Source organism: Hyperolius riggenbachi, chromosome 6, assembly GCF_040937935.1.
Source record: "Hyperolius riggenbachi isolate aHypRig1 chromosome 6, aHypRig1.pri, whole genome shotgun sequence".
Classification (NCBI taxonomy): domain Eukaryota; kingdom Metazoa; phylum Chordata; class Amphibia; order Anura; family Hyperoliidae; genus Hyperolius; species Hyperolius riggenbachi.
In genome coordinates, this window is record NC_090651.1 from 90,743,714 (window position 1) to 90,760,450 (window position 16,737).

A 16,737-nucleotide genomic window follows, 5' to 3' on the forward strand; every position below is an offset into this window, starting at 1 on the left:
GTACAGGTATGCAGTGGGCTGAGGGCTCACTGAACAGAACAGGTATGCAGCCAGGAAAAGCTAAGCCTAACTAATCTTTCCCTAGAGACAGACAGCAGCTCGCCCTACTCTCTCTAATGCAGGCACACGAGTGGCCGTAATGGCCGCCGCTGCCTGCCTTATATAAGGGGAGGTGGGGCTCCAGGGGCTAGTGTAGCCTAATTGGCTACACTGGGCCTGCTGACTGTGATGTAGAGGGTCAAAGTTGACCCTCAGGTGCATTATGGGGCGAACCGAACTACCACAAAACGTTCGCGTGCGGCACCCGCACGCGAACCACCTAAGTTCGCACGAACCACGTTCGCCGGCGAACCGTTCGGCCCAACTCTACTGAACATCGTGGTCATCCACTTTTAGCTTTCATCCTTTGCATATCTTCCAGGTTTTATGTCCTCTTTGCAGCCTCTTATCCCTGCCAGGACATAGATTTCAAAAGCCAGGCTCCAATCACAGTGATCACAGGAGAGAAAAAAAGGCTTGGGTCATTAAGAACCTGACGGTCCAGGAGATCTTAAAAATATAAAAAAAGAAAAAACAACAACAAAATGACCCATCACTGTAGGCAGCCCTGTTTTTAGGGGCAGACGAGGAGGGTGTCTGACCTAGGGCGCAGTGAAGGGGGGGCACAGTGGGAACACTGACACATGCAATTGAGGTCCATGTGCCACCGGACTTCTCCGTCTGCAATGGTGCTCTCTCCATTTCCTGATTAGCAGAAGTAGACTGTGTGGCACTGTCTACAGAGAATCCCGGTGGCATTTGGACCTCTATTGCATGGAGCCCAAAAGAGGTGAGTGTTCCCTGTAACCTGCGCCACTGGTAAAGCTCTGCAATGGGGCGGGAGCACACAGAAGAGGGGCACGTTAGTGAGCCCTCTGCTCCCCCTTTTTTCATTGCAATCCCAGCCTCCTGCAAAGCTCTTCAAGGGGGGCACCTATATGTGGCAATCTATACTACCCTCAGGTACCCACACCTATACCTGGCTACCTATACTGGAGGCACCTGCATCTGGCTACCTATACTGGGGGCACCTATACCTGGCTACCTATACTGGGGGCGCCTATATTGGAGAGACCTATACCTGGCTACCTATACTGGGGTGAGGGGCTACATCTGACAACCTAATACTGGGGTTCCCCTCTGGCTAACTCATACTTGGGACTTCAAAACACTGCATCGCAAATAGCGTTCTCTAGCCTATGGGGGGGGGGGGGGGCATTTTAGCCTGCCCTGATTGTAGGGAATACTAATCTGATTCAACAAGCATATATACCCATGTTTACAAAGGTGATAAAAGCATGTACTCTCCTACATTATTAAGCTCCATCACCTTCTATAAACTGTGTTTCAACAAGAAAACCTCCCAAATGAGAAGCGTCCATCTTCAAGTACCAACCTGGTGCTAACAGGCAGGGACAGGAGGGAGATGGGGTCAGAGAGACACCTGAGTACCCAATGGGACCTAGATCCCTTCCTAGGTTGCATTATTGATGACCTGGCTATAATAACTGGCACATGACTCTCCTGCACCAGTGATGATCTAGGAGGTGATGGGAAAACTGTGGCTGTTCATATGTTAAACCTGCTCTTCCTGCATGGGGAGGAGGTAGGAACCCAGAGACCTGGAGCAAAAAAAGGTTTGTTGTAATTTCTTAATTTCCACAAAATATTCTCAGAAACTAGCGTTCTATCCATATTTCTGCTTTAGGCCTGCATTACAGATTGCTGTATTCCAGTGTTAAATGCATGTTGTGCTTTGAGCTTTTCTCCCCCTCGTAATCAGCAAAGCTTTTGTTTCGCTTTGAAATCCCTCAACGCCCACTTGCTATATTATACAAACCTGCCATCTGAACAGCATTTGGCTGGAATCAATGGGTAAACTCCTGTGAAATGTGCCCAAACCATCAGTTTGGTGTTCATAGGATTCAGCCCTAAATAAAGCAGTGAGCAATAACATGGAATTATGCCCCCATGGAGCCTGATAACACAGACACCTCACTGTGATGAATAGGCCAGCTGAGAAAAACAAGGGTCTTGGCTCGTGCCCACATTTAATCCCGCATGTGTACATTTGGTCATTTTCAAGCTTTCAGTTGTGTGTGGAAGAAAAGCACAACATTATCCTAATTATCTTGTATGATTAATAATTGTGCAGACAGAACGACTTCAGGAGCCAATGATGATCTCACTCTGTAGGGTCAATTTCACTACGATCTGGCCGGGGAAGGATGTGACAGATTACAGGACGGGTCAGTTAAAACCTGGAAAAGCCATTTTCTCTCATCTTCCCTCAGATTATATATTCAAAGCATATGAGGTGGAGGAGAGCAAAACAAATTACATTGTCTGAGCCAGGAAAAAAAAATGTAATAAGGGTATAATGTGATTTGGCTCAAGTGGTACCTTATACCGTGTACAACTACAGTAATTAGCATAAAGAATTTCAAATAGTGTTTGTGGTGGTATCTTTAAAGGGGATTTACCGTATTTTCCGGACCATAAGACGTACTTCCCCTCCCCCCAAAAGAGGGGAAAAGTTGGTGTGTCTTATGGTCCGAATGTGACCACATGGCTCCCCTAAATCCCTGGCAGTCTAGCGGTCCCTGGGCTCCCCTCCTTCTTCGAATACTTATGCCCCACTCCTTTGCAGTGGCCACATTTTACCCTGGCTAAGTTCGGCTCTCCCTCTCCTTTTGCACGCGTGTGTATAGAGATCAAAGCTGCTTCTCCCGTTCATCAAGCTACACACTGCAGATGAACAGCCGCAGTGTTTAAAGAGCCGCTGCATCCGGGACAGATGACGGGGTGAAGCTGATCTTCTGGGCACAGACAGACAGCCGGTGACGCTGATCTGTGTGGGCTGCAGGCTTCCGGTGTATTTAGAACAACCTAGCCGCTCGGGGAGGGTGAGTTATGCTAATAATCCCTACTGCTCCATGCTGCCAATAGGAGGGATGGAAGGTGGAGAGCCGAGCCATGAATTGCATAGGTAATGCTGTCCCTGTGGTCAGCATAGTGCTCTCTAAAAATAACAGCATTTATCTTGTATTTATCTCCCTGGATGATTTAATGAAGCTGTTAGATTTGTTTAGCTCTTGTGCTGGTGTATTCCCTCTATTGGCTTTGGATGAAGCTGTGGATCTTCAGTCAGGTTCAGCCCGATCAAGCTGTAGTAGTGCTTCACAGCTGCCATGAAGCCAGGTAAGCCTTCCATTACGCAAACATGAAATGCTAGGGATATTGGAGTATCTCCCTGCCTAATCACTGCCCTCAGGAGCTTACAGTCTAATCCCTACCTAAGGCCACTGCACTCAGGAGCTTGGGGGAAGAATATCAACAAGATGCCCCTGCACCATAGACACAACAGATTTGTATATTTTTTTCCCAGATTTTTGTCCTCAAAATCTAGGTGCGTCTTATGGTCTGGAGCGTCTTATTGGCTGAAAAATACGGTACATTCTTGCATAACATACAATAAAAAAAATTCCCTGTTTTTTATTGACGTATAGTTATCCAGCCTGCTTTTGGCCCAAAGTAATGTCAACTGAGGAACAATCACTTCCAAAATCATAGTACAGCTGTGCTGAGAGCTGCTATTGCAACAACAACAAAATAAAATTGTTATGAGAAAAAGAAGAAAAGATAAGCAAAAGAGAGAAAAAACATCCTCTCCCTGTCCATGTGTTGTAGAAAAAAAAAGCCTCACGCAGCATGGGAGGTGTCGTGTTTTTGAGGGTTTTTATTTATTCCCTTAGTTGAAGACACACCCCTTTTTTCTTTTATAGTTATCCAAGTTTATCCAGATCACTTAGGCCCTGTTTCACACTGAAAACCAAAACTATTTTGCTGCAATTCCGTTTGCAATTCTCGTTCAGGGAGCGATTCACATTACCTGAGCGAGTTGTAAACGTTATTGCGGGAAAATGTTGCCACAATTTTCAGTATGAAACAGAATGGTTTTCACACTGTGTTATTCTCTGCTCTCCTCTGGGCTGCTATGCCAGTGCTGTGTCTGATCCTATGTGTGGTCACATTTTCGACAGTATTATATTTTGGTGCTGATATTAAAGCCCAATATCTCAGCATTTATACTGTATCTCCTACACACTCCCAATTGAGGGTAAGGAAGGTACTAACCAAACTACCTCGATGCCAAATTGCAGCCTCCCAGTCCCACTGGTTCCTAAGAAAGGGTGAATCAAAGCTATATTGTGAACCAGTGTGGGGGAAAAGGGGGGGGGGAGGGGCTGCAATATGGCACAGGGGTTGTTCCCTCTCAAAATTTGGAATGTGTAGGATAAACGAATTCTGAAGTATCGTGCCTTTAATATCAGCATAAAAAAAATCAAGAAGTAGCTGCGTGTGATGTAATTACCCACAAGGCTGTGCATCCAAGGATGAATTTTGAAGGACACCTGAAAAGCAAGGGATATGGAGCTTGCATATTTATTCCCTTTTAAGCAATACTAGTTGCCTGGCTATCCTGCTGATTTTCTGCCTCAAATGCTTTTAGCCATAAATCCTTCACCAGTGAAGCAGGCACACACAAGAAACTCTTTGCAGCGTTTGGTTTACTCCTATCTACAGCAATCAATGAATAGCTTGTTAGTTAATTGCAGCAGGTCAAAGGGACTGAAAAGCCTTTAGAGCAGCCACAGCCCACTTAGATTCTTAATCCAGCCAGTCCATGCAGGGCCAGTGTGTGCCTGCCTCCCTCTCACTCTATGCAGAGTTGCAAGCGAGCATATCCTTCATTCAGCCGCATCACCGGCATCCCATCTCCATGACTACAGCAGTGTCTTGTCATTTAATAGAGATGAGATAAGCCGCTGTGGCCACAGGACACTGGTCACATAGCAGAAAGGTGCTGGAACCTGAGAGCGGGTGAGTAACATCAATAATATGCTCCACTAGCAACTCTGTATAGAGAGGGAGATGGAGGCACATCTGCTACTGGGGAGGGGGTTGTCTTATACTGGGGCACACCTGGCTACCTACATACTAGAGGGAGGGGCTACTTAATACTGAGGGCACACATTGGCTTCCTATACTAGTCAAACCCTTCTGTGAAATGTAAGGTCCTTTGTGGCCAGACGCGTATCTGGAGGGATGCAGGCATGACACCGTGCCCCAGGCGACCTCCCTCTTCAATCATCAGGGGAGGCGCAGTGTTGCTGACAGCATTCCTGAGTCTAAGGGAGTAACAATCATCCAGCAGCCTGCCCGTCTCAGGCTTTGTCTTATATCTACATTACAAGCTATTGAGAGGTGAGCTCCGAAGTTTTCCCTCACTCCCTACCATGTCTCAGTCCCCGAGATAGCAGCAGATGCTCCTGGTCTGGAGGTTACAAGATCTCACATCCATTCAGCTCTGTCATTCACACATTCCTCAGCCTTATCTCAGTGTGCTGTTTACTTACTTTTATTTATGACACTCTCTGCACTTTAACCATTATGCTGCTGGCATCTCTGTGGCCAGATTTAACAACCTCTCTCTTTTACAGTGTACCTCAGTTGTTAAAATGCATTATATTTCTAGCTCAGTACCTATCTACTGATATTTAATAGGTTGTCAGCCTTTTATTATGTTATAATTGTCACTGCAAATGTTTCATTGCTTTCATTCATATGAGAGTGGTGGCTGCCATATTTATTTCCTTTTAAACAATACTGGTTGCATGGAAATCCTGCTGATCCTTCTGATCACTAGGGTCTAAATCACACACCTGAAACAAGCATGCAGCTAATCTTGTCAGATGTGTTATAGACATTTGATCTGCATGCTTGTTTAGGGTCTATGGCTAAGGCAGGGCTCACACTTGTTTTTCAGTTTTCAACTCAGCTTTTTCTGCGCACATTTTCTGCACACCAAGTCTGTTTCTATGCAGAAAAATGTGTGCTTTTTTTCACAACAGTTAATGTAATTGATACAGAAAACTGACAAAATGAGCAGAATTATCATGCAGAATGTCAGGTTTTTTTTTCTGTGCAAGAAAAACACATTAAGTGTGAACTAGCCCCTTGATTAACATGAGTTTTCAGTTCTTCTGTGCAGAAAACGCATATGAAAACAGTCAAGTATGTTCCCTGCCTTAAAGTATTAGAGGCAGAGGATCAGAAGGATAGCCTCATTTATTTCATAGTGACTGTTACATTCTGGTATTTGTGTGTGCGTGTGTGTTCTGAATGCATGTTGGGGTTACCCTGTCCAAAAAGGTTAGGCAGGATGCTGTTGATTGTAGGTGTGTGTGTGTGTGTGTGTGGGGTGGGGGGGGGGGGGGGGCTGGGGGGCGCAATTTTAGTATTTGTCATGGGCGCTGCCTTGCCTAGATACGGCACTGTTTGTGGCCCACAAGCCAAACACTTTGCCCAACGCTGCTTTAAAGCAAAGCAAGTAAGTAAAGTAAAGGTGCGTATGTACGTACATGCAATAATTACTCTCCACAGGGATCACAACTCAATCCCTAAGGAGACAATTTAGGCCCCAATGCTATAAGAATGCATCACTCTGCTCCGTGATCAGCCTGCTAGCTGCAATCGCGGATAGTAGGCTGTTAAGAGCTGACAGGGGAAAGAATTCCCCTTTGTTTACAATTGTACAGCATTGCTATCACTTGCATCGCTGTACGAGGGACACTCGGATGTCCCTCAGAGCGGCTCGATCTGCGTGGCCTATCATAGGCTGATGCCTATGAGAGGCGGGGAGCAGTGCTGATCGCCATCCTATGGAGATTAGGATGGCACAAGGAGGAAGGAGGGAGAGGGAGGGAAAAGCCTCCCTTTTGTTGCCCCCCCCCCCCCCCCCCCCCAAAAAAAAAAAATCAGAGACCTCCGGCAGAGTCACTAAAAGGAGGTAAAAATAATTTGTGTGCTGAATTGTAGGGCTGTGCAGCACCCTAACAAAGCTGCACAGCCCTATGTAATGAAAAATAGGGGGGGTGTAAGCCTGAGGTCCTGAAGTGGTTAAAGAGGAACTGTAGTGACACATAGTAGAATGCAATAAATCATCCAGGATACCCACTTTTACAATATTTTTTCTGGTTTCAGCATCAGAGACATTTCTTCTAGTGCAATACATGGTCAGCACCAGAGGACAGACTGCTATATCTGTGTAATATAGCATGCAGCAGGCTTGTAACAAGAGATAACCAAATTGATGATTGACACTTTAAAGTTCCTTTAAGGAATAAAAGCATGCCAGAACTAGGAGGCAATGTATGGGCTGTTATGTAATGCTCAGGGGCGTAGCAATAGGGGGTGCAGAGGTTGCGACCGCATCGGGGCCCTTGGGCCTGAGGGGCCCCTAAGGGCCCTCCCTCAACTGCAGAATTAGCTCTCTATTGGTCCTGTGCTCAGAATAATCACTTCTATAGATACTTTGAATAGTGGTAAACATTAATAGATTGTTCCCCATCCCCTTCTTGCTCCTCTGACACTGTAGTTGCCATTGGCAGGTTTTGCTGCGCCGTATCAATTGTTATGTATAGAGTGCTTGGGGGGCCCATTGTAAAACTTGCATCTGGGCCCACAGCTCCTTAGCTATGCCACTGGTAATGCTGTCAAGAAATGTAAGATAAATGGCATAGCAGAGGCACCTTTTATTGTTTTCTGCAGACTTGAGCCATCTCTGCTCAGTGTGGTCATCCTCTACAGTGTGACCTCCTTTGTTTGTTAATGCAAGATGCTCTGAAGGTAAAAAAGACAACTTCTTTCTAACACAGCAAATACTTCAATGTTCACATGAAAATGGCATGATGATGAGTGTGACACAGGCTCCCTTGCTGATCGTCTATTTGCAATCGGCACTGTTATTGGCCTGAGGAAGCGGGCTTAGACCTGTGAAACGTGTTGCCTATGCTAAATAAATATCTCTGTCTATTCAAAGAGCTCGTCATTGAGGTAAGCCACCAAATTTTTTTCTATTTTATCTTGTTTTTAATCCAATTTTATTCACATTGGGGAGCCTCTTTATACCCAAATTGTACTTTACGTACCCCCCAACACACCCTGTTGAAGGGGTCTAGACAGACCACACATGGTTTAAACAATAGCAATAATCTGTCACTTTTACCAAGGAAAGCGACCACACCCAGGTCTGGCTGGACCACCCCGAGTGGAGTCTGGTTTATTGTCTCCACCTGCTTCCTGTGGTCGGTTGCCCCTCTACAACCCGCCTTTCTGAGTAGTAGTTACCTTGCCTGTTGATATCCTGTATATGAAAACATATTGCACTATTGGGCTCCCGTTTTTTGTCTCCTGTGTGGTTTCCTCTACGGTGATTAGACACCCCTACTACTCATATATTTCCAGGCATATTCAGCAAAATGTTTACCTTTCCTTTAAGGATTTAGGCCCTTTTTACGCTAGCAGGCTAAACCTGCATTGCGTTACCCTATTTTGCCACAAGGGGCACAAAAGCAATTAAAGTCTATGGAGATTTTCACACTTATTGCGGTCTCTTGCAGTGCACTGGAAGTATCTGAGCAAGGGCAACAGCAAGTTACCGCATGCACCGAGCTTACCGCATGGTGCTTGGGGAAATGAAAGTCTATGGGGGATGTGCTACATGTGAATGACTGAGCGTGGTCTGTCGCGGCGCGCATATGTGGGCCAATGTGAATCCCAGTGACGTACTTCCTGCCTAGCAGGAAGTATGCCACTGAGCAGGGGGCGGGGCTATGCATATGACACTGTCGGTGCACTCTGCCACAGAAGCATTGTATCCCCACCACAGCGGAAAATAAGTGTCAAACTGGCTTAAAGAGACTCTGAAGTCTCCCGAAAATACGTATTTTAGTTTAAAAACCTCATTACCATTATTGTCCTACCTAAAACGCTGCAGAACCGCGGCTGAAAACCCCCTCGATCACTCCAAACTCATGGGGGTACACGCAGGCAACTTTCGCATAGAGGAAGCGCGGCTCTGACACTATGCGCGTCAATCAGCGTGGATCGCCGCCTCTCCCCCGCCCCTCTCAGTCTTCCTTCACTGAGAGGGGCAGGGGAGAGGCGGAGATACGCGCTGATTGACGCGCATAGAGGCGGCAGCAAAATCCACGACCAAGAAAGTCGTGGATTTTGCCTGCCCTGTACCCCAGTGAGTTTGGGGTGATCGAGGGGGTTTTCAGCTGCTGTTCTGCGGCGTTTTAAGAGAGACAATAATGTTAATGAGGTTTTTAAAATAAAAGCCTCATTTTAGGGAGACTTCAGAGTCTCTTTAAAGAGACTCTGTAACAAACTTTTCAGCCTTATTTCTTCTATCCTATAAGTTCCTATACCTGTTCTAAAGTGGTCTGTCTTACTGCAGCCTTTCCTAGTTGCACAGTGGCTGTATTATCTCTGTTATATAATCTAATCTTCTTTCCTCCGACGGCTTTGTCGGGCTCAGGCACTCAGGCAGGAATGTGCTGCTCTGCTTGTGATAGGATAGAAGCTATACACACCCTCTCCATGCCCCCTGCAGGCTCTGTGTGAGTCACAGACTGAGCTCCTTTCAGCCTATCACAAGCTGGTTAGCAGCTATGTCTTTTGTTTGTAAACACTGCCTAAAACTGGCAAATACAAGCCAGGATCGGATCGCAGCAGGGAGTGGCAGAAACAGCACAGAGGGGCCCAGGAGAACATAATGAATGGAATGGTATGCTTTTTATTGTAAGAATTTTAGAGTACAGATTCTCTTTAATAAAGGGTGAGATAGATATATTCAGAACTGAATGAGAAAGTACATTTCAGGAGTTCACACTCACTTTTGATTACTGCCCAGCAGCACCAGGCGGTCTGACTTGTCGTGAAGGTGTCCGAGAGGGATGCCAGCAGTCAGGAAGCAGCAGTGTCCAGCTTCCATGAAGCCCTTGAGAACTGAATATAATTGTAAACAAAGTCACTTGATTGCATGTTGTTATGCAACCTAGCATGGCACTTATGATGCAAGTACATAAAAAATGTACCATAAACAACAAATAATACTTTTTTGTACAAATAAGGACCATGAAGTTTGTGAATGACATCAATCGTTTGTAATTCATTAATAGGCACCTGTAAAGCAAGCTGCTGAGCACAGAATTGAGCAATAATTTTGTGCAATGATCATCAGTAAAATGCTCCAATCACAAATTATCATGTTCAAAACGAATGTCTGTACATAGCACAAGTCCTTTTTTGTGACTCCGTGCCAAAGGTTATATATATGAGCATATTGGCATAAAAAGCCCAATAGTAGCATTTTTTTCTGTAGTTTAGGATTGTGTGAAAAAAGAACTAGAACAATTTCTGGACTTTTAAAGGACCCTTGAAATGAGAGGGATATGGAAGCACATATTTATTTCCATTTAAACAATGCACATTGCCTGGCTGTCCTGTTGATCCTCTGCCTCTAATACGTTTAGCAATAGATCCTGAATAAGCGTGCAGGTCAGATGTTTCTGACTGAAGTATGAGTAGATTAAACGCATGCTTGTTTCCGGCAGTTTCATTTCTAGGGGCAGGCAAGGCAGGTGTCCGCCCAGGGTGCAGTGATGGAGGAGCGAGCCACAGCCACACTGGGAGTCAGCCACAGGGAAGGGGGCCTGACATTTCCCTCAGTCTACTCGGGCCCCGCTCCATGCTCTCCCTTCCACTGCAGAGTAAGTGCAGGGGGACTTATACTGGGGGCCCCCTATGCCTGGCTACCTATACTGGGATAACATATGCTTGACTATTTATACTGGGGGCACCTATACCTGGCTGTCTATACTGGGAACACCTATGCCTGGCTACCAATGCTGGGGGCACCTATGCTTGGCCATCTATACTGGTGGCTCCTATACCTGGCTACCTTTCCCTTGGGGACCTATACCCAGATACCTATACTGGGGGCACATATACCCATATACCTATACCTGGATACCTATACTCGTCCTGGGTGCAATTTAGCCAAGAAACTGCCTTGGTTTCAGGTGTGTGATTCACACACTACTGCAGTCAAAGAGATCACCAGGACTGCCATGCAACTGGAATTGTCTAAAGCGGTATCGTCACCATAAAAATCAAATTTCAACAGCAACTGGTCTGAGTGTATTAAGTGATAAAGATGCTAATCCTGCATTCAAAACTTTCAAAACTTTTTCTGCTGTTATGATTTGGAGTTATCACATACTTAAGGAACACTGGCCCTTTAGTAGACGTGCCAAAGAATTGCATGCTAGGGGTTCTTTTTATCTATAATCTATTCCTCCTCTTCCCTTTATTTCCCTGCCAGCTTCTTATCTGAAACCTAATCCCCTACTCACTTGTGTTTACAAGCAAGGCTGAGGCGACTCAGCGATTGGAGGAGACAAGAAAAAAAGTAAAGGGCAGAAATGACATCACGAGTTAGCCTTAACTGTGGGCAAAAGACATGGTTCCCACCAGGAACAGAATTCTCGTCATTTACTATATAACATCCACTGAAATCAAAACGTGGACAGTATAATACATGTGTTTTGTAAGTAGATCAAGTATTTATCTACTTATATATGTGTTTTTTTTTTCCCTGGCATAGTATGGCTAATCCTACTGCTTTAAAAAGAGATAAACATGGCAGCCCCCATACCCCTCTCAGTTCAGGTGTCCTTTGAAAGGAACTTGAGTTGAGAGGCATGTGGAGGCTGTCATATTTATTTCCTTTTAAACAATACCAGTTCCCTGCCTGTTCTGCTGACCATTCTGACACCAGCAGTGTCTGAATCACACACTTGAAACAAGGATGCAGCTAATCCAGTCAGACTTGAGTCAGAGACATCTGATCTGCATGCTTGTTTAGGGTCTATTAGGGCTCATTTCCACTATAGCGAATCCGCATGCGTTGTCCGCATGCGGATTCGCACAGCCAATACAAGTGGATGGGCCTGTTTCCACTTGTGCGTTGTGCGGAGCGTTTTTGTGTGCGGGGAAAATCTGCACGGCAGAGCCGTCAGAATTCGCTCCCCCCACACCGCTAAGCGAATCGCATACAATGTATTTAATAGGGTAATCGCATGCAGTTTTGGAAGTATGAAACCACTTCTCAAAACAAGTGTTCTAAAATGACAATGTACAAATAATGTCTAAGTAGCAGTATAAACATTTTCCTACTTTTCATGTTAAATATCAGAGGCAAAAGCTTTAATTCATCGTGTGTAGGATTTAGCGGTATTTGGGACAAATCAATTACAGAAGGGATGTCTGCTTCAATGCACAGCCAGTATTGCATATCAGACTACAGTATTTTTCTCGGAAAGCAAAAAAAAGTATGAAAAGCTGCGGTATCACGGACAATTACAAATGTTTATAACAAGTTACATTTCCTATGCTCTTTTCAGACACTTCAGTCAGAGACACAGAAACTGCAGCTGCTGTTGAGAGCTTTTTCTCTCACACACACAGTTACACACAGGGTTAACAGATGAAGCGTAAGGGGAATTTCCCCTCCCCTCACGGTTCATTTTACCTTCAGTTTTGGCATTAGTAAAGTGTGAAAGTATTTTGATAACCGTAAACAAAGATGTTGCCAGTGAAATGTATACACCACTACTTAGCAGCACTTCCAAAACATTTACTATCTCAATTGAAAAAAATATGTTAATCAATAGTGTTCCTTTAAGTATGCACTGATGCACCTGCAGCTGCGAGCACACACCACAACCGCTGCACTAAGCCACCACCCACAAGTCCCATGCATACATACAACCTTCGGTTAGTATATAGAATCTTTGAACACAAAAACAATTATAGGAGAGAGGGTAGGAATAACAACCTCAGTCATTTTCTGATTGGTGTTCCTCATTATATCTCTATGCCCCAACCATATTACAGCCATGGAGATCTATGGTACAGAATTGCAGGGCAATTCATAGATAGGTAATACAGACAAAAAGAAAATTAAAAAAAGAGGTTTGAACTCCTTTGCAACTATGTAAAGTAAACATTTTCCTGGAGTTGGTTTTTAATGGGCTTCTTGGATGATGAGATTACTGCAGCAAAAACTATTGATCCGCCAAGCTATATAAACTAAAATAGAAGTTTGGCTAGAGCTGACCTCGCTACAGTAAACGGCGCTTTGCTGATCGCCATGGCTCTGTGTCCTGCTAGGTTAACAAACCTGAATGCCAGCATTGTTACGCTGCTGATGCTGATTTCAAAGCCTTTCTGAACTGTTGCTGGAACACAGCAGCACCGCACAGGCATCTGCAGGCATTAATTGGCATTATCGCTTAAATGAAGCACAAAAGCTGTGCACAAATGGTTCAGATAAATAATGTGTACAAGCAACCTACATAGGATGTTAATTATCCTCCGGGGTAATTTATTTTTCCTGAGGTCAGGGTGGCTTCCACGACAGTCTTAAGGTGTCTCTTCTTCATGCAGAGGAGGATGACACAGAAAACACAGGAAAGGCCAGTGGCCTTTTGGTAATTGAAGTTATGTTAAGTCAAAAATGGTTTCTGAGGTCAGAGTTTAACCCATTAGTCACAACCTTTACACGGTCACAAAAAGACGGTGGGTGTTGCAAAGAGGATGAAGAAATGCATATTTAAAGATAGAGGACGCTAAGGTGGGAACACCCATAACATTATTGTCTGACAGTGTATCTTTAAATAACATCACAAGAAATGCACATATATTGTTAATGTATATATACTGAGTCTGATTTAATAATGCAGGACACCCAAGATAGCTAATGGTGACCCAGAACCACTAGGAAAGTATAAGGAGCTAAAAGAGACAGAAAAGACAGAAAAGCCCTCCTACTGAAAAGTAACACTGAGTATAATTTTGCATTCGTAAAGAGACACTGATGCAAAAAACAAATTATGATATAATGATTGGCATGTGTAGTACAGCTAAGAAATAAAACATTAAGAGCAGAGACACAAGTCTGATATTGTTTCCAGTACAGGAAGAGTTAAAGCGGAACTGTTAATTACTGTTAATAAACCAGTTTCACTTACCTGGGGCTTCCCCAAGCCCCCAGCGGCCGTCCTATCCCGCGCCGGTCCTGCACGAGCCTCCGTTCTCCCACGCCAGCTACTTTCATTACCATCGTCGACGGCAACTGCGCCTGCGCGCCCCAAGCTATGTGAAACTTTCTTCGCATTCCCGCCCACTATAGCGTCCTGCGCTATTAGTGCAGGATGCTACTGCAGGCTGGAACGCGAAGAAAGCTTTGTGTAGCCCGGGCCGAGCAGGCACAGTTGCCGTCGACGGTGGTAACGAAAGTAGCTGGCGTGGGAGAACGGAAGCTCATGCAGGAATGGAGCAGGACAGGACGGCTGCTGGGAGCTTGGGGAAGCCCTAGGTAAGTGAAACTGTTTTTTTTAACAGTAATTTACAGTTCCGCTTTAAAAAACTTCAGTTGTTATCAATGCAAAAAAGCCATTGGGCTCCACGGCTTTTAAAGTCGCAGAGGGCTCTGTCTTCTGAAGCTTGTTATCTCAACTGTCAGTCACTGTATCTTCTTTTTCTCTCCAGAGGACAGGTCAATAGTTCACAAGACTGCTCTGTAAACACATTTAGAATGCTGAGTAGTGTGTAAACTGCAAATATTAGAGAATGATGCAATGTTATAAAAAAAACACTATATAACTGAAAATAAAAATATGAGAATATTTTCTTTGCTACTAATCTTCTAGTAATTATCCGTACTACACAACCAATTCATTATATAATAACTTTTTTTTTTCACTTCAGTGTCCCTTTAAATCAGAAGGTATTTGTTATAATTTAGCTTTAAAGTAAACCAGAGATGGGCAAATAAAACAATTTTATACTTAACCAGGGCTTCCTCCAGCCCCATGAGCACCTTCCAAGTGCCTCTGTTTGCCTAGTATCAGGCCTATTAATCTGGCTCAATTATGCCAGTCGGATCTTCTGCGCACATGCAGAGGGGCCGCACATGCGTAGAAGAGCTGACTGGCGCAACTGAGCCCGATTACTGGGACCAATACCAGGCGAACGGAAGCACTTGGGAGGTGCTCATGGGGCTGGAGGAAGCTCTGGGTAAGTATAAAATCTTTTCATATGCCCATCTCAAGTACACTTTAAGTGAGCAAGTCAAGGACTGGCACCACACAGTGTATTTATAGTTCAATGCTCTTTTATTATATAATGAAAAAAAGTGACAGGCAACATGATATAATAAAAGAGCATTGAGCTATAAATACACTGTGTGGTGCCGGTCCTTGAAGTGGATATACGTTTGTGACCCCGTGGTACTGCGAAGAGGACCTGGGCAGGGAACATCATTCACACGTTTTTTTAAACCTTTTTGGTGCTCCTGGATCCACGTTTTTGTGTTTAAGTGAGCAAGTGAGATTTCCCATGATGCATTGCTCTCAGATATGCAAATCATCTCTTTAAGGCCCTAAAGCCACGTAGACATGCAGAACTGCTGGTGTATAGTGAAAATTTTGAAATCATCATGATTTCATAATATTCCCTCGGCTGGAAATAACAGAAACTAAAAATTGATCTTCTAAATCTGGCCTAAAATATGTGCTAACAAAAGTTGACAGAAACCCGTACACCTCTTTCACATGTGAGACTGAACAAAATGCTTGTTTAAGTTCAGCCTCCCGTCTGCAGGCAACCAAGCACCTTTTGGCGGCAGCAGAATGGCAGTATTTGTAATTCCACATGTGTCAGCAGTTGACACACGGCACAGTTACACAGCAGCACTGACAAAAGAATCATTACAGTGGCCCCGCCTCTTTACTTGCCCATACTGAGCACTAGCAAGCACCTTGCCTGTGCACCAGAGCAGCTGGCAGGAAGTGGATTCACCTCTTCAGCTTCCTGTGTGAAAGAGGCCTTACTTGGGTAATTTTGCCCAAGGCAAGTGTATAAGGTTAAAGGATACCCGAGGTGACATGTGACATGATGAGATAGACATGGGTATGTACAGTGGCCAGCACAAAATCGCTGTGCTGTGTTCCTTTTTTTCTTTCTCTGCCTGAAAGAGTTAAATATCAAGTATGTAAGTGGCTGACTCAGTCCTGACTCAGATAGGAAGTGATATAAGAGTGAACAGAGGCGCCAGCAGGATAAAAGGTACTAAAAAGTTTAAAATACCTCAGGAGGTGGTGGTGAACTGTCAGCTTTTTAACAACAACAGGTTTATTTATATGCTCCAGACAACCATGCAACGCGTTACGCAGGTATATTCCTGCTTCCTCAGGCAATAACAAATAAGAGTACATGCAGTACAGTCTCAAGGTCACGATAAGCGCCTCTGTGGACAGAGGCGCTTATCCTGCATGGTTTTCTGGAGTATATAAATAAACCTGTTGTTGTTGTTAAAAAACTGACAGTATCTTGTCTACTTCAAGGAGGCGAGTCCACCACCACTTCCGGAGGAATTTTAAACTTTTTAGTACCTTTTATCCTGCTGGTGCCTCTGTTCACTCTTATATTACCAATATCCACCCCTGGTGGAGGGGTCGATCCCCATCTCTTTTTTCCTGATCTACAGAGAGCGACTTTTAATCCTGAATGAGGACAGGTCTAATTTCCTCACTTGCCTGTACAGTGGTTACCTAGGAGGTAACCCACTTTTGTGAGTATATACACTATATACTTTTCAATTCCAACCTATTGTTTTGCTTACTACACTATATTGGGCTCTCTGTGTACCCACTTTTGTTTATCGTTACATTGCAGATAGGAAGTGACTACAGTGTGACCCTCACTGATAAATTCCAACTA

The 16,737-nt window shown here is 44.5% G+C and overlaps 1 protein-coding gene across 5 annotated transcripts in view; it reads right to left on the reverse strand.

Moving 5' to 3' along the window:
• The window catches only part of SEC16B (SEC16 homolog B, endoplasmic reticulum export factor), a 391,505-nt gene that overhangs the window by 210,037 nt on the left and 164,731 nt on the right, over positions 1 to 16,737 (reverse strand). For all 5 annotated transcript variants that reach the window (XM_068239647.1, XM_068239646.1, XM_068239648.1 and 2 more), the window contains exon 15: positions 9,786 to 9,897. In XM_068239647.1, the coding sequence (XP_068095748.1) occupies positions 9,786 to 9,897 (112 nt within the window). The remainder of the gene's footprint in view (positions 1 to 9,785; positions 9,898 to 16,737) is intronic.